The sequence below is a fragment of the Hydra vulgaris genome, chromosome 06, assembly GCF_038396675.1.
Source record: "Hydra vulgaris chromosome 06, alternate assembly HydraT2T_AEP".
In the NCBI taxonomy this organism is placed as follows: Eukaryota; Metazoa; Cnidaria; class Hydrozoa; order Anthoathecata; family Hydridae; genus Hydra; species Hydra vulgaris.
Window position 1 is genome coordinate 36,926,477 of NC_088925.1, and position 24,867 is coordinate 36,951,343.

General features: G+C 28.5%; 2 protein-coding genes across 3 annotated transcripts; both read right to left on the reverse strand.

Annotated features, from left to right (window-relative positions):
- Positions 1-5,149: 5,149 nt before the first annotated feature.
- Positions 5,150-8,002, reverse strand: LOC136081817 (uncharacterized). The gene is made up of 3 exons (XM_065800027.1): positions 6,199-8,002; positions 5,885-6,074; positions 5,150-5,792 (listed from the first exon to the last, which is right to left on the reverse strand). Exons 1-3 carry the CDS (start codon positions 6,498-6,500, stop codon positions 5,190-5,192), a joined length of 1,095 nt encoding a protein of 364 aa, XP_065656099.1. The 5' UTR covers positions 6,501-8,002; the 3' UTR covers positions 5,150-5,189.
- Positions 8,003-23,341: 15,339 nt separating this feature from the next.
- On the reverse strand, positions 23,342-24,832 carry LOC101235861 (helix-loop-helix protein 11). 2 transcript variants are annotated; one of them, XM_065800029.1, is made up of 3 exons: positions 24,687-24,832; positions 24,236-24,380; positions 23,342-24,129 (listed from the first exon to the last, which is right to left on the reverse strand). In XM_065800029.1, the coding sequence occupies exons 1-3, from the start codon at positions 24,713-24,715 to the stop codon at positions 23,512-23,514; spliced, it is 792 nt and encodes a 263-aa protein (XP_065656101.1). In that variant the 5' UTR covers positions 24,716-24,832; the 3' UTR covers positions 23,342-23,511. The 2 variants fall into 2 exon arrangements, with proteins under 2 accessions (XP_065656101.1, XP_065656100.1); XM_065800028.1 differs by lacking the exon at positions 24,687-24,832 and having other exon boundaries at positions 24,236-24,473.
- Positions 24,833-24,867: the final 35 nt, after the last annotated feature.

A 24,867-nucleotide genomic window follows, 5' to 3' on the forward strand; every position in this document is an offset into this window, starting at 1 on the left:
GGACAATTATTAATTTTGTCAAACCATACCCTGACATTCCACCGGCAACCATAATTTTAAGTCCATTTTTTGGCTTCTGCGCCGGGATAATTTTAGTTTTGTCGTCAGTGCGAATGCGGACATTTTGTCGGTTCGGAGTCGGAAAAAGTTCGATGGGCGACTCATCCGTCCAAAGAATGTGACTCCTCTTGATACGCCCCAAATGGTTATCGCCCAGATACCCGTTTTCGTCTAACCACTGGCACAGCTTTAAGTGATCGTCTTTATTTTTTGCAGTTAGTAGGGGTTTTATTGGCTGTTTATAAGCAATTTTACCCCATGGTTGTTCGCGAACGAATCTTCGTACAGTTGACTCTGATACGATTTTATTTTTTCCCCGATATCGATGCGACATGTTCAGCTTTCTTGCGCAAGCACCTGGAGATGAACCCCACTTATTTTTTATAGTTTCGGTGATGATTTTTTTTGACGCTGGTGACAAAGCCTTCGGGCGACCAGAACGAAACTTGTCGTTAAACTTTGACGATGGTGATTTTGTCCAGTACCGCTGAACCGTTCGTGGATGACACCCCAACACTTTGGCAATTTGTGTCTTCGTCATGCCGGCTATCTGCAGTTCCGCCATTCTTTTTCTTAAAGCAGGAGCTGTATTTGTGACACCAGCTATTTTTCCCATCTAAAATAATAATACAAAACATAAGTTTTCCAGAATACTTCGCTTGTAATTGAAATTTAATTTTAGGGTGGGGGGAGACAAAACTTTTGACATGCATGATGAAAATTTCACCTTTAAAATTTTGAACACTAAACTAAACCCTAACAATCCGTGTTTTCATTTTATAATAATATAGACAAAATACTATCTATTAATCATGCTCATTATAAAATAACTACGTTTATTTAATAACAACACCTTATTAAATATTCTTACCATCCTGCTTTATAATAAAATCTTCGTATATTAAATTAAATAGTTTTTATGTCAAAAACATATTTTTAAAAATAACATCAGTAAACAACAGTATTAAGGTCAAGGTTAGATACTGAAAATAATTATCTATAAATTACAACGCTGACAAGAGATAAAATGTACTTCAAAAAAAGTGCCACTAAGGGGAGACAAAACTTTTGACTAACCCTGTATATATATATATATATATATATATATATATATATATATATATATATATATATATATATATATATATATATATATATATATATATATATATATATATATATATATATATATATATATATATATATTAGGGTTGTTCACTATGCAAATTTTTTATGCAATATATATATATATATATATATACAGTCTTGGCCATAAGTTTGGAACCGATGAATTTTTTTCTCATAGGAACGTTTCTATGACGCGTACAGCATTTAACTGCTGCAGCATCGTGTTTATGCAGCATCAGTTGCATAGTTAAATGCCTTCGCGACTTCTTAATCGTTGCAAAACGTGAATCGTGTAACTTTACACCGCAGCAGAGCATCGTGAACAATATGACCCTCATTAAGCTGCATTATACACTGTTCAATGCCTAAACTATCGTTCCCTTGAACTAATGTTTACCTGAACTAATATTCGGTTGAACTAATGTTGAAATATACTTACTTATATTAACAAACTATACATTATATTTTAATCAATTAATTAGCTGATTTACATATATATTAACTGCATATCAGTGCGAAAGGTAAGGCTTAACTTCTTATAAGTATAAAATTAATTAATTTATCCTTTTATTGTTATATAAGAAGTAAAAATATGCAAATAAATCGCTTTATTTGTATAAATGTTTGCAAATTATCATTCAATAATATATACTATTCATAAAAATAGATCTATTAATTTATAATTATTTATATTATTAGCAGTAAGTATTCTACATTAACATGTACAGTGCGTAAAATGACTAGAAGTATTGAATTGTCGAAGGAGAAAAGGGCACAGATGATGATCCTACACCAGCAGAATTATTCTCACAGTAAAATAGCTGGTATACTGCACATATCTAAGTCTGCTGTCACCAAAGGCATTGCAAGAGCAAAGCAGTTGGGCACTCTGGAATCCAGAAAGAGGTCTGGACGACCTCGCATAACTTCTGCCACAACGGATCGGGTGATACATCGGCTTGCTGCTGCAAATCCAACATGGTCATCTCTCCAGATAGCAGTAAATTCATCACTTCCTGCCAGTACAAGAACAATCAGAAGACGCCTTTTGAAGGAATTCAAGCTGCCATCATGTCGTCCAGCAAAGAAAGCCATGTTAAGTAAAAAGAATATCCGTGACCGCTTGACATTCTGTCGCAAGTACAAAGACTGGACTGCACAAGACTGGAAAAAAACTATGTTTTCAGATGAGTCAACTTTTTCTCAGTTTGCCTCATATATCAGACATGTCAGGAGACCTGCAAAACAAAGATACAACATCAAGTATGTTGTTCCCACTGTGAAGCAGGCGCCTACCGTTATGGTGTGGGCAAGTTTCTCGGCATCAGGTCGAGGTGGCATATGGTTCATGCCAAAGAATACAACCATCAATGCTCAAGTTTACCTTGGGATATTAAAGGAAAAGTTGAACACTCACATGAACATTCTGAAATGTAAGGTATTTCAGCATGATGGTGCACCCTGCCACAGAGCAGCAGTTGTAACCAACTGGCTAAGACAGAAACATATCGAAGTCTTGGGTCCATGGTCTGGCTCAAGTCCTGACCTAAACCCAATAGAAAACATGTGGACAATGATTAAGCAGAAGGTTGCTGCCACAAATCCAACGTCAGAGAAGTCTCTGATTGATGCCATCAAGCGTGTATGGACAACTGCCATAACCCCAGAATACTGCGCGAAATTGTCCGATTCAATGCCAGCGAGAATAGCAGCAGTACTGGGTGCCAAAGGACATTATTCAAAATACTGATACCATTTTTTACATGACAGAATATTTACTTGTATATAATATTTAAAATAAAAATGATTTCAAAAGTTTTTGTTGATATTTTGGGTATAAAAAGTGTAATTATATCAAAAAACCTAATCGGTTCCAAACTTATGGCCAAGACTGTATATATATATATATATATATATATATATTGCAAATTTTTTATGCAATATATACATATATATATATATATATATACATATATATATATATATATAGTGATTTCGCCGGTTATCCGGTTTTTCGGTTAACCGGATTTTCTTCGAATATCAAATATCTATTTTCGAATAATAAAAACCGACTTAAAATTTTTATAGAAAGTAACAACTTACTTATGACGCTTATTGTTTGACATATCTTAATTGATAAAAGATTATAATAAATTTCTTTTATTAATTTAAATGTTAATTTAATCAGTTTTGTTTGATAATATATTCTTATAACAATTTACAATAGAAATCTCAAAGTATTACTTATTACTTATGCAACTTTAACAATACATTTTTAAGAAAGATTTATCGGAATATTCTGGAACTTTTTTTGCTTACTCAGCGTGTTTTTTGAATTAATAGAATTCGTTTATTTGTAAATTTGGCGGTATTTTAGTGTTATCAAATGTTCTTTAAATTATTTTTCCGGACCAAGATGTTTTGAGAACATTCAAGTTTATCCATGCTTCTATCTATGCATAACAATAAGTTTTTTAAATACACGCAATTTAACTTTATAACATCTTTCTTTTCCTGATCAAATGTTTTTATATGAGAGAATGCTTTTAAAAATCCGCTGATATTAAAACATTTTGATAAAAAAAATATTTGCAGGGCCTATAATTTGTAATTATATTAAGTTAAATGTTAGAATGTTCCGTGACGTCAAGTGGTTTTGTAATTATAGTGCATATATATTTGATAGTGGTTGTTAATATGTTTGTACGATTTTATGTGTAATTTTTTTGTAATGTCTTCTTCCATGTTTTTACTCTCGAGTTCCTAATAAACGTCCCCCCCCCCCCCGTTTATTAATTTTTGATTATTTTTCCCACCCACCCTGAGCTTATTAAGACCCCCCCGTTTAATAATTTTTACTTGTTATCAAAGTTAAATTTATATCTTAGATTTAAAAAAAAAACTCTATGAAAATCGGCCTGAAAATTAAAAAATAATTTTATCAGTTACAAATAAAAACAAAAAGTTCAGCGAAAACAAGCTTTAAAAATCGTCAAACTTTATTTCTCACCAAAGTAAAAGCAAATTAAATTATATTGAAATTATGATAAAACGGCTGATAGAAAATGTGCATTTGACAGCAAGCCGCGCTAGAATTAAAAAGTTTTATTCGTGTTTTGTAAAAAACTTTTTAATTTGAATTTATAAATTAAAATTTTTTATAAAAAATCCCCCCTCCTTTATAACCCCCCCTCCTCCGTAACCGAATAGTCGGTTAACCGCAAAATGATGGGAACTGTTATCCGGTTTTTGAAACGGTTAACCGACAAAATCACTATATATATATATATATATATATATATATATATATATATATATATATATATATATATATATATATATATATATATATATATATATTTATATATTAGGGTTGTTCACTATGCAAATTTTTTATGCAATATATATATATATATATATATATATATATATATATATATATATATATATATATATATATATATATATATATATATATATATATATATATATATATATATATATATATATATATATATATATATATATATATATATATATTTATATATTAGGGTTGTTCACTATGCAAATTTTTTATGCAATATATATATATATATATATATATATATATATATATATATATATATATATATATATATATATATATATATATATATATATATATATATATATATATATATATATATATATATATATATATATATATATATATATATATATATATATATATACACACAGGCCCGGATTAAGGTCTACAGTGCCCATAGGCTGTAAAATATTTGGTGCCCCCAATTAAAAATTTTTTTCTTACATATTTCTCTACTTGATACTTGAATAAATAATAAAACTTTATTTTAGGTTTATTAGCCACATCAATATGTACATGTATATAATACCTTTGTGAAAACAAATAAAAACATAAAATTAAAATTAAACAAAATATATTTTAGATATATAAAAATATAAAATAATCATATTACAAAAAGTAACAAACCATTATTTTATACTTTTCTTTTTCTTGCTTTTTGATGGGCAAATGTGTTAATAGTATCATTAAAATCTAATTTTTCAACCAATTCTGCTTCAATGCTAAATATTGCTAATGCATTCAGTCCTTCCTCCTTCATGGTTGACCTCAAGTAGGATTTTACTTTTTTAAGTACAGAAAAAGCTCTTTCGCCTGAGCAGTTTGAAACTGCTGTACTAAGGTACATAGGCATAACTACTTCTAAATTTGGAAACATACACTCTAATTCTTTGGTCTTGATGTACTTATACATAGAGAGAACAGATTTTACATTTTTTTCCGTGGAAATTAATTTTGAAAAAAGAATACACTCATCTATAAGTAAGCTTGAGTTTTCAACATCATCAATAAAATATTTTGCCAAAGTTTCACATGTGTTCCTTATAACAATAGAACTCGGTGTTTTATACAATGTAGGTATACACACATAAATATCTGATATTTTTTCATAAGCTTGTCTTCTTGAACTAAGTTGACATTTAAGAGTATCAATGATCACATAATATACATTTCTAATAAAATCTATTTTCCCTGTGATTTCTGTGAGAGGTTGAGATCTTGATTCATCAGCCATAGCCTAAAAAAAAAAAAAGTTTTTAATGTTGTTAATGTTTATGACTTTTTTCAAATTATTTTATGTGTATTTTAAAATTAATAATTTAAACATACCTTTCTCTTTTTTTTTCTCTTGGAATCTTTGGCATACTCCGAACAATCAGTAATTTCTACAGCCTTATTTTCAAAAACATCAAAATCATCTCTGATCTGTACCAAGTAATTTTCAAGGCCATTATATAGGTCTAATAATGTATGAAGATCAATGTCAGTTGATTGTATTTTTTTATTTGTAGCATTAAAACTAAAATCATATTAAACTTTATATTAATTTATTTATCTATTAAGCAGACCCTAATAAAATAAATTAAATAAATGAAAGCATAACTTATTATTTAAAAATAATTAATTTATAGAGTGAAAAATACCTGTTTAATATTGAATTCCATATGCATATCATTAAACCAGTTTCTAAAGTTTTTAATCTTGCAAGCAACCCATTAGCTTCTACTTTATATACAGCTTTTTCTTTCTGATTATCAACTATACTATGAAAAGCTTCAATTATAAATGCATAAGAATTAAATAAAGCATGGAAAGCATCAAAACGAGCACTCCAGCGAGTTACTGATAAATTTTTTACACTAAGATTTTTCTTCAAATATGTTTTTAAAATGTCCCAACGTGCAGTAGAACTAGAAAAAAAATTGTATAGTTCCTGGAGAAGCATAAAAAATGAAGTAGCAGAATTTCAACTTTCTGCTGCACACGTTCCGACCAAGTTAAGAGAATGTGCAGAACATGGTACATACTCTGCAAATGAATTAAAACTTTTAATTCTTGACTGCAATCCAGAATACTGACCTGACATATTTCTCGCATTGTCGTAGCTCTGGCCACGACAATTTTCAATTGGTATATTGTGTGAATTAAGAAAATCCTTTACAACATTGCTCATTTCTTCAGATTTATGACCACTGTTTGGAATGAATATTAAAAATCTTTCTGCAGGTACACCACTAGGTAAAACATATCTTAATGCAATAACAAGTTGATTGACGTTTGCTATATCAGGTGTAGAATCAACAATTAAAGAATAATACTTGGCTGCTTTTAATTCTTTTAATATAATTTTAATTATATCATTCTTCATCAAAAGTAAAAGTTCTTCATAGATTGTGGATGATAAATAAGATGGAGTTCCTTTCCCTCTATTCCCATATTTTTCTATATGTTGAGCAATAAAAGGGTCAAATTTAGCAAGTAACTCTAACGTTCCCAAAAAGTTCCCATTGTTAATTTTGTTAAATTGTTCATTATCACCTCTAAATAATAAACCTTTTGCACCGAGAAATTTAATTACTTCAACAATTCGATGAAGAACAGCTTTCCAGTCATTCATTCAATCAGTCACTTGTGTTGCCAATTGAGTGTCAATTCTACCTACATCACTTTGTAATGTAATAAAACTTAATGTATTATTTTTATGTGCCAAAGAATTTTCGTGCCTGGAAATAAGTAAATGTCCATTTTTCCAATCATTAAATCCAGCATCTCCCAGTTGAGTACTGCATCCAAATAATTTGCATGGAGCACAAAATAATACAAATTTTGAAATTGAATAAACAAGCCATTTCCGTGAAACATTTTCTCCGTTTTTTCGATTTTTCGTAAAGATTGATTTACTACAATAACGATCATAATCAGAATAAGATCGTTTTGATGAGGTAAAATCTGCATCAATGTTCTGATCATATCCAAATTTTGCAATATAATTACGACATATATTACTGTTTGTCCAATCTGCTGGATCTTTAAAATTATTTGTATTATTCTGCGTAAGAGGATTAGGAATGACATTTAGCTCAGATTTTCTGATTCCTCATTTACATCAACAACTGATTGATCTGAAGAAGACGCAGTACATTGAATAGAAGTAGTAAAACAATTATTTGTAATAGTTATATCATTTGAAGATTCTAGTTTATTATCTTCAACACAACTAGGGGAAATGTTATTTATTTGTTTGAAAAAATTATTTAACCTAGGTATTTAACTAAGTAAAATCACTTCTTTTTCTTTTTTAAAAATTACACGCTTTCTCGCTTGGGCTCCACTAATATGTCGTTTCTGATCCATTTTTACATAAATATCGAACACTAAACTATATATATAAAACGCACTACTCGCACTAAAGTAAAACCTTTATAATTTAAATTTACAAGTTACAATAGTGTTAACAAAACATACGTACGATCAAACGGAGGAATTTTCGATGCACGTGACGCGTGTATACGAAATACTAATACTGTTTAATATTTTATAAAATCATTTAAAATATTTTAAATAAAAAAAAGTATTTTAAAAAAATTTTAAAAAATGGTCATAAATTGGGTAAAATAGTATAAATACTATTTTACCCAATTTATGATCATCGGCGGCGAGCTACGACAAATATAAATAAGTAAACGCACTGGCATTGTCTGCCGTCTGCGGCTCCACATACGTTATCGGTGTGCGACCGGTTCTACGGAAAAATAACAATCTAAAAATAAAACGAGGTTTAGAAGACCGCACGACAAAGCGCATTGATTATTACTATTTCAAATTTCCGATATTATTTAAATAAAAATAACATCAGGATAGTATTGTGCTTATTGTCAATAATTATTTTACAGATTGTACAATTTTTCTAGTTTAAAAAAATATATATATATATCTAAAATATATTTTGTTTAATTTTAATTTTATGTTTTTATTTGTTTTCACAAAGGTATTCTATACATGTACATATTGATGTGGCTAATAAACCTAAAATAAAGTTTTATTATTTATTCAAGTATCGAGTAGAGAAATATGTAAAAAAAAAATTTTTAATTGGGGGCACCAAATATTTTACAGCCTATGGGCACTGTAGACCTTAATCCGGGCCTGTGTGTATATATATATATATATATATATATATATATATATATATATATATATATATATATATATATATATATATATATATATATATATATATATATATATATATATATATATATATATATATATATATATATATATATATATATATATATATATATTAGGGTTGTTCACTATGCAAATTTTTTTTCAAAACACCGGTATTGAAGTTTTTCCCATTCTACTATTAGGGTACTATGTAAAAATATTTTTTTTAAATTTTAATAATTTTTCTAGAGCCCCATCAACGCCCTCAAAGACAACCCCCAAATTCGTGTTTTTTACAGTAGCGAAATTGCATGCATTTTTACATGTTTGGTTAATAACATAATACAACTTTTAGATATTGACACGATTTATTATCTAATAACTGTTATGATAATTTACAGCAATATAATGCAAGATATTGTTTATTCCAGTGAAATAAATTTAAAATATGCAATCAGAAATTAATTCAAAACGATAAAAAAAAAGAAACATTAGAAAATGAAGACAGACTGGATGATCAGGATAATGAAGACATGAAAGTCGATGACGATGAAGAACAAAATAGTGATCAGGATGTTGCAATTGCTGTTACGAAATTAGATGCAGGTATGAGGTGGGACTTGAATTACGAACCTCCAATGGATCAGTGATCAAAATTTGTTATTCTTCACATACTCAAAAGAATTATGCAATGCAAAAAAAATACATTAGCAGCCAACAGGCTATCCAATAATCAGACAGCTATGATTGTTTCTGTGGTGATTAAAGCAGCTGGTGAAAACTTGGACGATTTTGATATCTCCAGATCAACATCTCGTAAGAGCAGAATGTTAAATTGACAGAAGATTGCTGAGTATGTTATAGATAGCGTCAGACTTAACCCTCCTCAATTAGTTGCCCTTCACTGGGATGAAAAACTGTTGTAAGACAGTAATTGAACAACATGAACAGTTAGTCGTGCTTGTGTCTGGAGCTCCGGAATATAGTGAGGGGAAATTGCTGGGAGTTCCTGCTCTTTCGGACTCAAAACTTAAGCCAGAAGCTTGGGATCTCAGCAACAATGTTGTGGCATTAGTATTTGATACTACAGCCAGTAAAAGTGGCATCCAAAATGATGCTGCTAAACTGATTGAAGAAAACTTAGGTACAAAACTTCTTTACCTTGCTGACACAGTAATTTTCGTCGGGGCAGTTTGAAAGAAATTGTTTGGAAATATTTTTGGACCAAAAAATAAGTTCTTCGCTAATTTTAAAGCTTCTTGGCCAATCCATCAAGCACGGTGGATGGCTTGTAACATCTATGCTTGCAAAAGGTTCATGTTTTTAAGACAAATGCTATATGACGTGGAAATGTAGATCAAACTTAGAATGAATCAATTTCTTTCACTTTTTCACACACCTGCTTGGACAAAAGTTAGAATTGGCGTTGATGCGCCTTTCGATTTTATTCTTTCAAAAATGAACAATCATCGATGGTATTTGACAGAAGAGGTAGTTCCATTTGCTTTTTTCAATAAACATGTTTCATCCTCTGTGAAACTGGAGATGGCTGCAAAACTCTAGAAATTCTAGTGCCGGAGAGTTTTCGTCTTGGAAAAGTGGTTTTTCGTAAAATCACTCGTCATGTTGGCTAAATTTTCTTGGACCTGAATCCCACACATTGTTCAGTATTCTTGGTATAAACACAGACTGGCTTGCTAAACCAATTCACCAGTGGATAGGAAATCCAGGTTACCAAGAAACTGAGAAATTTGTTTGTACGGTGAAGGTCGTTAATGATACTGCAGAGAGAGGAGTAAAACTGATTTCAGAATTTTTGACCATAATTACCAGTGATCCACAACAAAGAGCATGTCTGTTGCAGGGTGTAGAAAGTCACAGACAGCAATATCCTAATTTTGACAAAAAAACACTGGGTCTATGAAAAAACTTATTTAAAAAACACTTAATTTCCATTTTTTCAAGACTTGTTTTATTATTTCGTTCATAACACAGAACAACACTGAGTCAGATTGAAAAATAAGTATATAATTTGCAAGCTGTGTATTGACTTATTGATTTTATTTCTAAATAATGACAGAAAATGACACACATTGACTCATTGCCATTTTTTCGTTGCTTTTTAACTGAAAATTACATAGCTTTAAAACAAAGAATGGGGTTTGTATTATAACAAAAAAGTTTAATTCCTACAAAAATAAATATAACGTTGTGTAAACGTAAAATATAACGTTGAATCAACTTAAAATACAACGTTTCGACAACGTAAAATACAACGTTGAATCAACTTAAAATACAAGTTTGGGCCTACGTTGTTTTTTGGCTGTTAGCGACGTCGCATTTGTAACCAAAATGATATAAAAACAACATAGTCGGTTGATGCTGGGCCAACACAACGCGCAACATTGTTCTAACGTTTTATCAACGTATTTGAGCTAGTTGGGTGAAGCCCTAATTTTAAGGTAATATTATTCCTAAATTCTGATCACCGTGATTTTTTTAAAACATATCAGTTGTATTGGTGTGTAAATATAAATCTGGAGGTAACTTTTCTTGAGCAACAAAAAATCTTGTTTATCTTTTTAAAGTTCAAAAAATATGTTTATCTTTTTAAATTTAGGAATATATTATTAATTCTTCTAACACATAAATATGTTTTAGCCGTTTTGAACATTCTCCACCTTTAAATTGACCATCATGCAGTTTAGGCTTTTGAAAACCTAAAATTTGGTTCCACTAGTTTGCCAATAAAGATCTATTGGAGCTAGGACTTTTAATAACTTTTAAGTCATCAAGCAGCTCAACTAGCGGAAGGTAAAATGCAACTGAAAGCTAGAATTTTTTTTTAAATCTTTACACGCGGCTTTGTAAGCATTAGCTAGTTAGCGGATTCTTAAAACCTAGAGTTTTGAACTCACAATGATTTTCAAAATCTTGCCTTTTTTCTTTGCTAATATTATTCCTAATGCAAGGATGTGTTGATGCTGCACTTTCAATTCAAAAAAATATATTGGTTAATTTCATATCAAGAGCACAAATGCATTTTTAATCATTTAGCTTTAAAATAGTGATAATTTTCTCAAGGTTTGAATGAGATTCAGCCACGTTTTCTGTTAAGCCAGTAATAAAAAGTTTGTTTACGCCACTTTCTTTATATTTTTCATTAATTATTCCTTCCTCACAGCTAAACTTTTCTTTTGACATTGTGTCACTTTTTCTATAAAATTTAAACAAAAAAATCCACCTCCAACGTCAATGTCCACCTTCAGAATGTAATCTTTTAATAATTTTCTCTTATTTATTACTATCTCAACAAGTCCTTAAATGTTTTTACAATAAATTAATTGAGTGGAATCTTTTTCAAAAATTATTTTTTTAACATCAAAATAATCATTTAAAAATCTTCATCAACTTAATTTTTCTCTTATCTTTCAATAAGTCCTTTTCCTTCCAGCTTCTAAATATGCTAAGAACTTTAGCTCTCTGTCTATTACAGAGTCCACAAGTGTTTTTAAATGTGTTTATTTTCGAAATTGAGACATTTTTAACTGGAAAGCGTTTTTGTAGAGCTTTTCGATTGTTCGACGGCATTTGCTTTACTTTTGGCAGGAAACATGATTTTGGTTCACTCCTTTTCAATTTTTCTTTTCAATACTTTTGACTATAGATGTTTGGCACCTCTTGTATTTTAATATCAAAAGAACTTTCCAAGCTTATATCTATGTTTTCACTTTCTATCTTTCAAATATTTTATATAAATTTCTAAATACAAAGTTTGAAATAATGAATCAAGAATAAAAGGTTTACCCTACATTTGTCAAGTTCTTCTGTTAAATTTTCTCTTCTCGTTGTTAAATTGCAATGTTGGGGTAATCCTCTAATAATGACAATTCTGCACCTTTTAAATACTTTTTATTATTCCAGATGATGCTTTTACTCTTCCCAAATTGATTCTCAGATATTTTCAAATGTTGATCTTGGAGTAAACAAATGTCGCAAACACAGAATGATTGGTTTCTGGTATTTTTATATTTGGTAAGTATTCTTACCTTGACTTTTGAGAAATCGTACGGTTTACTCAGAATAATTTTTATCTCCTTTTTTCAAATTTTTCTAATGCTTTTCTACATTTAGTGCAAATGCCATTAAGAATGTTTTCATTGCTTAAATCAAATGATTTTAAAAAGAATTTATGTATTGTGTCCAATGTCACACTTTCTTTTTTAACTTCTATCATTCCTGAACCTTTTGAAAAACAAATTAGGCAGACAAAGGCTATGTTATCTTTATAAAATTTTTTAATGTTTGACATTTTGAAACGATATGAGCAATACTAATCAATTTTTTAAATGTTTTTTTAACTATTGCAGCAGATAAAAAAAAGTTCGAAATATCTATTAATAACTTTTTTTTGCAATTTACCACAAAGAAGTATACAAAACAGAATAATGTTATTTATGCATTTAACCTGTAATGTAAACGTTTTTTACTGTAATTAACGTATGATTAGAAATTTGCCATAAAATAAGGGTCCCAAAGTTCAAATATTTGTTCGGAAAAGGGACAATAGCAGCATTAAAAAAACTATACCATTATGAGCGTAACTAAAATTTGTATGAAAAATATTAGTAAAAAACGTTCAAAAGTTATAACCTCGTAAAGTTGACAACCCCATTAAATAGAGAAGTTTCACAATTCCTTGATTGCCATTTTAAAAAGATTAGAATTTTTTTTCAGATAAATTAATTTTTCCGATAAAATTCGATCTATTTTAGATACAACAAAAAAAGAGTTATTTTTTTCTTCTTTCTAGATTTGGGACAGTGGATCCCGATTTTTCATGTGTATATTGTTTCCAGGCTCCGATCACTGTAATTTTTTGTAAAACATTCTTAAATGATACCAGTATCAATATTACAAAATTCAAAGTTTGAACCAGAATTCCAGATTTTATAAGAGCTCTGGAGATGGATTGAAATTGAATAATTCTTTCGTTTACATTTGCTGATTGGATTGTAGCTATGTTTTGTCTATGGCCTTGATTTTTCCAAAGGAATCCGAGGTGTTTCAGTTTATTATTGAGTTCCAGGAAAAAACCGTTAATTTGTATTATGTTTTTTTGTCACAAAACTTTGTCATAATCTCTTTATCAAGTTAAACACAGAAAAACTCGGTTTTTTCTGTGTTTAACTTGATAAAGAGGTTATGACATTGCGTTTGAACTTTATTGATCAACTCTTGAAACATTTCTGGAAGTTAACTATCTTGAACACCTGCCCGTTTACCCGGGTTTTTTTTTGAAAAACGTCGACAAAATTTTTTTAAAGTTTAGAGTATATTTTTTAAATAAATTATTTCCGCTATGGTGTGTGTAGCTTTATTATTTGCAAACACTATTTAATAATTTTTAATAATTTAATAATAAATTATAAGGGTAAAATTTGTTTTTTAAATGTTCCAAAAAATTTACTTGTTTTCTTAATTATATTAATAAAAAAATATGTTCCTTAAAAAGAGTGCTTCTAAACAATACATTTATTATATAAAAACAAAGTTATACAATAATTTTTATAACACATACAAATATAATATATACAAACATACCAAGTTCCCATCGATTTTTTTCATGTTACTAACAACTTTGTTTAAAGTAGATGGAAATTTACTGTGATGCAGTGGCGGATCCAGTATTTTTTAATCTTTGAGATAGCTAACTTCCAGACATGGAGCTAACTCCAAACATTTATATGTTTATACTTATGTCAAATAATGAGGGTTTGCAAAAAATTGCGATGGTTGGAGGCTGGGAACAAAAAAGCCCCAAAATTTTTGCAACACCTGCCCCAAACGTGAGAGCAATAAGTTGGTGAAATATTTTTTGTACTATTCTCAACTAGACTTATATTCATCGATAATTTTTAAGTTTCAAAGTATTATCTCTCAGCGTTCAAAAATTATGACCATATAAAAATTACAACCCCCTCAAATTGAGGGTGGTTTAAACTTTATATGGTCATAATTTTTGAACGCTGAGAGATAATACTATGAAACTTAAAAATTATCGACGAATATAAATTTAATTAAGAAAAGTACAAATAATATTTTATCAACTTGTTTCTCTCACGTTTGGGGCAGGTGTTTTTGGGGCTTTTTGTTCACAGCCTTTAATCATCGCAATTTTTTGCAAACTCTCATTATTTGACATAAGTATAAACATATAAATGTTTGGAGTTAGCTCCATGTCTGGAAGTTAGCTATCTCAAAGATCAAAAAATGCTGGATCCGCCACTGTGATGAATAATAAATACAGAAATGGGCTCTGGCCATGTATGCCTTATTGGTAAGGAAGGAGGCGTGCACTTTCTGGTTAAATGGTATCCCGCGGTGTTCTGTGATTAGAACCGCTAGGAGTTCTTGGAGCATCTAAATATTTAATTTTTTTAAAATATTGCCTAATTTGATTTTATATTGAAAAAATTCAAGAAAGTTCAATGTTTATGTGACTAACATTTATCAAAAATAATAAAGCAATTAATAACAGAAACAAACCTTTTTTTTTTTTTTTTGAAAAAACTTTATTTATCAATTAAAACAATACCAACGACAATTAGTATTTTGACGCGTTTCCTTGATTTTAACTTCAATAGAACTTTTGGGGATGCGTTAGACCAATTTATTGTACTTAGATAGAGGAATAATTTACCATGATACTTTTACAGCCTCCCACAAATCTTTTTTTTCCGAAGCTTTTGTTTTGGAACCTCATTTTTTACAACTTTTCATAAGCTTTCAATTGGATTTAAATCTGGCAATTGTGCTGGCATCTCTTTGCAATAAAAGGTATTTTGGACTGTTATATTGCTAAAATATCCAAAGTTGTTATCCCCAGTATAAGAAACATTATTTCTTGAAATATATTAGCATAAACATTAGCTGTCTCTTATTAAAAGTGTGAAAATTTTTTTTTCTCACAGCTAAATTAGAAAAGCTGCTGACACATATGGCATGAATAAAATTTGTGTTGCTCTGCATTGGCATATTGCTTATAAGTCGACTCATCGAAAGTGTTGCCAAATACTTTCAAAAAATTTTTTGTGCGAATTATGTGATTTATTTAATAAACCCAATTTAATAATATTTATCAGTTTTTTCCTACTTAATTTTTAAAATAATTTCTTAAGTTTGTTTGTTTAAGGCGGTAGATCCCTTTTTTTTTTGACAACTTCTTCAAAAAAATATTTTTTTAATTGATCCTTATGAAGAATTTATTAAGGAACTAAAATTTATTAAGAAAAATAATTAATTTTAAGTACAAAACACTTAATTAATTATTTTCGTGTCAATGAAAAAAGTTTTTTGACAAAAAAATGTTTTCCTACTATTCAGGGTTGTCTTCTTTCCTTAGATACCTTATTTAACCTCTCTTTTTTGCATGATAAACATCTTGTTCACATTATGTAACTTATCGTTTCTTGTTTTTTTATTTGTGCAAAATTTGTACATCAACATATAAGCTTACTGGCTGGCTATTGCATACTAATATATTTTTTTTCAAAGTGTGCATTCATTTTTACAATTGTTACTCCATCATCTTTTAATCATGAATAACTTATTTATTTAGCAATTAAGGAAAATTCCAAAAATAAAGATTTAAGAAATTAAAGTTTAATGGAACCAGCATACTAAAAATAATGACACAACAACAACACTAACAAAAATTCAAGATGAAAAACAGTGTGTTTCTTAAAAATCAAAGCATGTTGTAAGTTAGACCCAACAATTAACACAGATGATCTTTCATTATGAGATTTTATACTTTAAAAGTTGTTGTCCAGTGTGTGTCCTGATTTTACATATCCCTTGACACTCAATAATATCTTTAAAAATATATGGTTTTTGCTTAAATTTCTAGCTTGGGTGTAAATTTTGTAACAAAATGTTATTAATTTTGAAAGCTCAACTAAATGTGACAAAATATAAATCAAGTCAACTGGTAAAGAAGTATCAACTATAAATCTTTGTTTTAAAATTTCAAATGTATGGCAAAAGTGATTTTACTAACATTTGCATGTTGTTTAAATATGCCCAATGACTAAAAAACGTGCACTTAGACTTGCCAAATGAAAAAACTTAGAGCTATAAGAAAAGGTTTCTCTCATAAAGAAGAGACAGCAAAAAGAGTCCTATTTATCAGGAGCTTTTCAGTTATTTAAAACGTAAAGTTAGTTAATTTTTTTATACATATTTTTTAACAATCGTTTTCTCTGAATCTACATTTTCATATTTAGGACAAAGATATCTAAGTTCTACCAGTCCAATTGACTTGACATTTTCACAATATGTTCAATACTCAAGTGCCAATAAAATGCATTAAAATCAACATTAATCTGCAAGGACAATAGCAGGTATTTATGTCAACTTTATTTATCATAAATATGAAAAATACCCATTGCAGGGTCTTTTTTCGCCCTTTTACCCCAATTATTAACGTTGTATATATTTATATATATTTTTTCTTTCTCAAGTGTTTTAAATATAATAGTTCGAATGGGGATCTACCATGGGGAGTATTTTATAATAAAGTTTTTTTTATTTATTTTTTTTTATGCTTAAAAGTTGCATACAAAAAAATAGCATATGAACTATGGGCTAGTAGTTCATATGCTATTTTTTTGTATGCAACTTTTTTCAGTTTTCAATATGTTTAATGCCTGAATAAATGTTTAAATGAAAAGTAGCTTTCATTTTTTTATCATTTTTAAAGCTTTGCAATTAACAAATAGCTGTTGCTTTTTTAATTATCCCGTTTTGCCCCATCCACTTGTAAAATGTGAAATTTTGCTAGTCTAGAATTTCGTTACTTTGGTTCTCGTAGCTTATTTTTAAAATTGTATTTTATTTTTTTGTTTTCTTATATGAATGAATTTTAGGAAATTTATAAAAAACAGTGTTAACTACGATTAGTTTATCTGCAACGAGCATTTGTTTCTTAGGTGTCCCTATATGCCCCGCTCTACCCTACCGAAATAGGTTAACAACAATGCTACTAATTAAAAAAAAATACTACTTTATAGTGGACCTGAAAATGTTTATGTACACTTTATAAATTTGCTTTATAAATTTTTAGTTTACTTTATATTTTAAAAGTTCTCGATAAAAAGACTTCTCTTCGTCTTCTGCGAGTTTCCTTACAACTATATGATTTTATTATACTTTTTTATATATTTTTTCAACGACAACCACAAGAAAGTCCCTAGTGGCCCGGTAGTGCGACGGACATGCATGCATTTTTTTTATATACATGGCACATGTCTTTAAAACATGCATGTCATGAAATGAATGAACCAGTTGAATGAATAAATTAACCAGCACTTTATTTCATAGACCACAAACTTTTAAATTAATTATTTTAGTCATCTACCAAGCGCATGCGAATAGCAGTATTTTTAATTTTCTATAGGTATTTTAAATATGTGTGGCGTGACCAAATAAAGTGTTTAAGACATTTTACTGTTTTAAACTCTGTATTTAGTAGTCTGCGGACAAACTGGTTACCAACTGATCCAAAAATGTTAACTTGAATTAAATTTAGTATTTCTGGATCAGATGGTGAGCATATTGTCCACATTAAATATTAATTTTGTCTGTCAGCAAAACAGTACCCATTTGCATATATGTCCATACAAAATATTTATGAAAAATGTCTTTTCTAGCTTTCATGTAGCTTTTTCAATAATGGTGAAAAATTTGCTTAAATAAACATCAAACAATTATTTTTACATAAGGTTACGTTTAACTCTAAACTTTCTTAAAGTTGTGTTGCCAAAGATAAACGGACCATTTTTAACTTCCCGAATAATTAATTTATTTTCACATTAAACTGTTTTTCTTTTGCAACCTTTAGTTTCCAAACATTTTTGTGGTTTAAGAGTAAATCATTTCAATCAAACGCTCAAATATTCTAGAAATTTCTCTGTATAACATTCCACTGTTTTTAAATCGTTGAATTACTAAGAGGACAGTTCAGGTACAATTTAATTTAAGCTGCGAAAAGTAAAACCTTCAGTTTCAACATTGCTTTTTATATTAATTGTGAATAATTAACTGAAAGATTAATAACATAATATATTAGTAAACTGTAAATAATTAACTGTATTTAAAACACTTATTGAACATACCATGTTTAAAAAAATACATTATTATATTACCTTAATGGCTTAGGAAAATCATTACAGTTAGAGGGGGTAGATAAAGCACCCAGGGTTGAGGATTTGAAAGGAGGAATCGAAGTGACCCTTTTTTTGACTAAGTATAAGGGAGGGACTAAGTAAACACACATATTCAAAAAATAAAAATTAGCCGTTTATGTATTTATTATTTTTTCCACTAAATTTCTAGCTACTTTGAACAAAGTTGTTAGTTAGATGAGAAAAATCAAAGAGTACTTAATAAGTTATTAAAAACGTAAGTATAAACTTTATAAAAATCAAAAAAGTAAAATCAATTATCATTAATTGCTGTGAATAAAATGTACTTTTTTAGTTGTTTAGGTTATGTATTTATTTTTTCCACCACTGTATGTATAAGTTTATAAATATCATTTGTTAATGTTAGTGGCTGGATAGCTCAGTTGGTTAGAGCGTCAAACGAATAGTTAAAAACTGTTGAGCAAATTCAAATCTAGTCACCGTCAACTTAGCACTTGATTAGTACTTCGATCTGGAAAAATGTTGGTCAATAACGGACGCAGCTTCGGATTAGTCTTCATGACTATTTTTGGCTGTTCCTATGCTAAACCAACAATACCTTCAAATATTAGAGCATTATATAAAAAAATATAGCATAAAATTTAAATAAACAAAAAAAAGGTAAAAAAAAAAACTTTTTTATTTTACACAATGCTTCGTGTATAAAAAAAAAAAATTCCACTAAGAAAACGTTATCGGCAACGGGTAAATTACGTTAACGGGCAAATAAGACTAAAAGAAGTATTTACAAAAAAAAAAAAAAGAAAAGATTAAGATATGAATTATGTGGTAAAAAAAGGATCAGAAATATTTCTATGTAAGTTGCAAAAAATTTTTGTGGCCTTTCTTTAAGAAGTTATTTATAGAAAAATACCTAAGACACATAAAAAACTGATTTTTTTTTGAGTTAATAATAATAATTACTTTTCACAAATTTACAATGATAAACTATATAAACAAGGTAACTGAAAGAAGATCACGAAGATCTTTTCATCAGAAACTTAAATAAGCCTTTTTTTTTTAATGCATCAATAATTTTCTTACAATAACGAGATAAAATAAACTAATAATCTTCTTACAGTGATGAAAGAAAATAAATTTTATAGAGTATATAGACTAATACAAAAAAAAATATAAACAAAGTAAAACTACTTAATATAAACTGTAAAAAAAATTGCTAAGTAATACTAGAAAGCACCCAATTTCAAAATGTTACTATTACATAGTACATAAGTCCATGGAAATAATAAAACTTTCGTGTCAGATAGTTAGACCTACAAAAATCTAGACTTAAAAATCTAGAATTTTGTCCTAAACTATCAAACTTCTTACTTTATTATTATTTTTAACGTTGTTTTTATAAACTGCAAAATTTTTTTTTTAAATTAACTATCAATTTTTGCAAGCATTCATCGAACCGTATACCTCCCGATTCAGAAGTCAGCGCTTTAGCTACTGCGCCTAGGCTGATCAAATTTGGCTCGTATTCAAATCAACAACAAAATATACAAAATACATACCGGAAAGGCGTAGTTATAAAACTGAAAATACAGTAGGTTGAATATTCAGTAGGTTAAAAGTACAGTAGATCAGCGATTTATTAGGTTGGAAAATTAGTAGTGCATGTTTTAATTAGGTGTAAATATAAAAATCGAAAATTGTCGGTTGAAAATCAAAATCTACGTTTTACGGAATTTCAAAATTAGGTTTAGTTAAAGGCCACTAAAACTTTTAAGTTTAGCTTTAAAAAAAGGGCAGAAAAAGGCAAATCAAAATTATGCAAAATAACCTTATTCCAAAGGCATGATGTACAATAATCAATACAAAACTGATTAAACTTGGTTCGACAAAAAATTTAGTTTAGCAAGTCATTATTTCTTAGGGTATATTTATTGATAGGTTTTAAAGTAAAGATATTTTTAAAAATGTTGGCAACGAAATTGTTTTTCCATATATATACAAAACATAAGGTATTGAATACATTTAATTCATATGTATATAAAGTAATCTCATTTTGTTAAAGAAAGACTTCGAATGAGTAAAACAATCCACAAAATTAATAATACGAATTGCGTGCTTATGACAGTTACAAAGACGTTTCAATCTATTTTTGTTAGTACTTCCCCAAGCACAATTTGTATAATTTAAATAATTATAGATAAACGAGTTATACATTTGGGACAAGTTATTTTTATTTATAATCTCTAGTTATATACAAAATTCCAATATTTTCAGAAATTTTGGCACAAATGTGATTAATGTGATATTTCCATGTTATGTGTTCATCCAAGAAAACTCCTAAAAACTTTATAACACAATCTCTTACAATCTCAATTTGGTCGATAAAAATTGGAGGCAGTTTTATGGGTAGATAACGCTTTTTTTTTAAGCGAATGAAAAATAATATATTTTGTTTTATTAATATTTACAGTTAATTTGCTACATTTGAACCAGCTTGAAATGTTTTTAAGCTTGTCATTTATTATAGAAAAAAATTTACAAATATCATTATTAGAAAAAAATAGATTAGTGTTGTCCATAAACATAATACTAAGCAAGTTTGAGGTTTATTTAAGTCATTAATATAAATTAAGGAAAGAAGTGACCCTAATATAGAGCCTTGCAGAACACCACAGGTTATATGTAATAAATCCTTTTGATAAACATCATTACAGGAAACATATTGTTTTCATCATTACAGGAAACATACTGTTTTATAATATAGTTCATTATTTTTTCTAAAATTTCTGAAAACAGAAATAAGTTGATAGTTATTAATATTAGTTCTATCATCTTCTTAAAAAATCCGGTTTTCAATTGATTTAACTTTTGCGGTTTTCTATTGATTAGGAAAAATTCCTTGATATATTCATACTTTGAAAATTTCAAAGAGAATTTCTTTTAGTTGTTCAAAACAGTCTATAACTATATGACTTTTAACGGCAGTTGTACTATTAATAATGCAACTACCTTTTAAAGAGCAGTCGGTACTTTTTAAGGATCTGTCCCTCATGTTATTTCTAGAATGGCCTTTTACTGCCAGTATAAGACCGTTTTTTATGCATCTTAGGTATTTTTTTTATAAATAATTTCTTAAAGTAAGGGCCACAAAAACTTCTTGCAACTTGTAAAGAAATATTTTTGGCCCTTTTTTTAACAACACGAATCATATTTTAATCATTTTGTAGTTGTAATTAAGATGCTCCAAAAAGTCTTACGGACTTACTTTAGAGCACCACGGAAGAGCATTTAACTGGGAAGTTAACGACTCCTTCCTTACCAATGTCGTTTATTGGATTAGAGCCGGCATTGAATCTGGGGCTTTTGGTTCTGAGTCAGAAATGTAACAAGTTGTTCAGCTTTACGTGAATAAAAATTTGAGCGATTTTAATCAATTTTTACACGCAAAGCTGAGCAATTACTCCGAAAACGCCAAGGAAAAGGAATTGTTTTTTTTTTATTCACACGGCCTTGTTTCGCAATTTCAGACTCCGTACTTAGTTTAGTGAAGTCGTTCGGGCAATTAGCACACAAATTTATGCATACGAATACTTCACAAGATTAATTCATTAAAAACAGTTATATCTAATCTTTATATTGTTAAGAATTACTTTTTTACGCTAATTTTAAAATTAGAAAGATAAATCAGCAGATAATCTAGTGTAAAGAAAACTATTCCTTATTAAAATTATTTCATCTTAGTAAAACATTTAAACAAACATAAAATAAACTTCATACTGATCAAAATTAAAATAAGATTTTACGATAGTGTGGTAAATGCCGATGAGTTTGAGATAAGGCAAGTTGTATACTGTCATTGTAGCGGTTTTAAATTTTTTTAACTTTTATAAATAGCCAGGTTTTCTTTAATTACTATCGCTTTATTTTTTAATGTCTTTCAACAATTTTAGTGTTATTTCAATATAGGCATTTCAGATGTTGTTCCTCAACAACCATTTGAGTTTCAATAGCCTTAGACATTTTTTAAAAGTTTATAGTCTTAAACAGTTTTAATAGTCTTAAACATTTAATAGCTTTAAACATTTGATGGAAATATTTCAATTTTTTAACTTGCTACATGCAATCTTCTACTGATAATTGAAATTCAATTTGATGATAAATTTACAATAGTTTATAATTTCATCAGATTAGATATCAAAACAAAACTTATGATTTGAAATTCAAAACAAAAACTTATTTGATATCATCTGACATCCTAAAATAATAATTTATTTGGAAATTAAAATTAATCATATAACTTTAAATATAAAACTCCACCTGATAATTGCTATTTGGAGAATTTACCAGCATTCTAATTATGCATTTGAAACATATCACATATGAAAAATGAAATTAATTTACCATCAAATATGCTAAAAAAAACTTACTCAAAATATTAAGTAAAAAAATTGTATACAAAAATTCAGAAATAAAAAATACAAAAAAATTAAAATAAATTTGAGTGGACTATTTTATGCCAAGAGCAATATGATGTAATTTCTGTTCAATCCAAGATTAGAAGCAAAATTGTACAGAAAGTCAACTTTTTTCTAGTTGGTCAATTGCTTGAATAATAGCATCTAAGCTTCTTTTGGCATTACAGATAGGAGTGTTTCCAATAAATTCAGATTTTGTTAATGATGGGCTAATTCTATTTTTATCATTTTCCAAAGATGTTACAAAAAACTCTTGTTGAAATTTTGTTGATCCACCTGATGCTGGTGGCGTCATTAACAGCTCATTAACATATACACCTGTTGATTCATGTATTGGACTTTTGCAAAGTGACGGATCAGTCAAAGGAGAGTATGTCACATTTTTTGTAATGACTGAAGAGCGAGTTGTTTCAGAAAAACGAGGACTTCTGCGTGGAGAAACCTTTTTATCACATCCATTAGACAGATCTTTCTTATGTTGTAATTTTTGTGAATAATATAAAGTTGGGTTGTCCGATAAAGATACACTGACATTATTTTTTGATTGAACATCTAGATGTCTTCTTTTTATTAAAGGAGTTGTATCTATGAAAGGCAAATCATCAACATTTGATATATAAGTGCAGACTAAATTACGAAGAAGGTTGTTTTGCTCTTTTAGTTGCAAATTTTCCGAAATTGTGGTTTGTAATAAGTCAGCAGAATACTGTAATATTGCACTCTGAAAAAAATAGAATTTATACAAATTTTCTTTTCACCTACTTTATAATGTGGAAAAGTTTGAAAATTCTGATTTTTCTTTTAATACATGATTAAAAATCTGTGACCTTGCTAAGTCGAGCTTTATAAGGTAGATTAAGAAGTTCCCTTAGGGATTCAAAGCCATTGTTTATGCATTGCATACGCTTTCTTTCATTTACATTAGCAGCAGCTCGTTTTGATCTTTTGTCATCATTTTTTTCCATATCGAAACTACAATAGACTACAAAAATAATTAACAAATGCCTTAAACCCGTTAAAGCGCGTTTTAACTTTTTATTAACTTTATAAGCACATGTAAACATTTCTAACTAGTTACTGAAATAAAAAAAAATCTATTAAAATAACTATTGTTATATTTGAATTTTTAATAATGCATAAAAATGCAGTTTTATAAAATATTTAATCAGTTATTTATTGAGAAGCAAATTTATTATAGATATTTTTTAGTAACTTTATTTACTAAATCGGAATCAGAAATTACTGTACACTTACTGGAAATTACGAAATCTAACTTACCTTGATAAATATCCTGAACATCTGATCATCAGCTGTTTCGCTATTTGGCGGTCAAAAACCAATGTAGATATTGTTAAAGTTTACATATGTAATAATATATTGCATTTACAAAATATGTTTTTAAAAAGACTTATTTGATAAAGTAAATAATATTTGCAGTTATTGATTTAAAATATAAATG

Excerpts from the sequence above, each read along its gene's own strand:
- LOC136081817 (XM_065800027.1), bottom strand. The coding sequence starts at position 6,500 with ATGCTTCTCCAGGAACTATACAATTTTTTTTCTAGTTCTACTGCACGT. Across the intron at positions 6,075-6,198 it reads TGGAATTCAATATTAAACAG|TTTTAATGCTACAAATAAAA; the intron begins GTATTTTTCACT and ends ATATGATTTTAG. Across the intron at positions 5,793-5,884 it reads AGAGAAAAAAAAAGAGAAAG|GCTATGGCTGATGAATCAAG; the intron begins GTATGTTTAAAT and ends TTTTTTTTTTAG.
- LOC101235861 (XM_065800028.1), bottom strand. The coding sequence starts at position 24,472 with ATGTTTACATGTGCTTATAAAGTTAATAAAAAGTTAAAACGCGCTTTA. Across the intron at positions 24,130-24,235 it reads ATAAAGCTCGACTTAGCAAG|AGTGCAATATTACAGTATTC; the intron begins GTCACAGATTTT and ends TATTTTTTTCAG.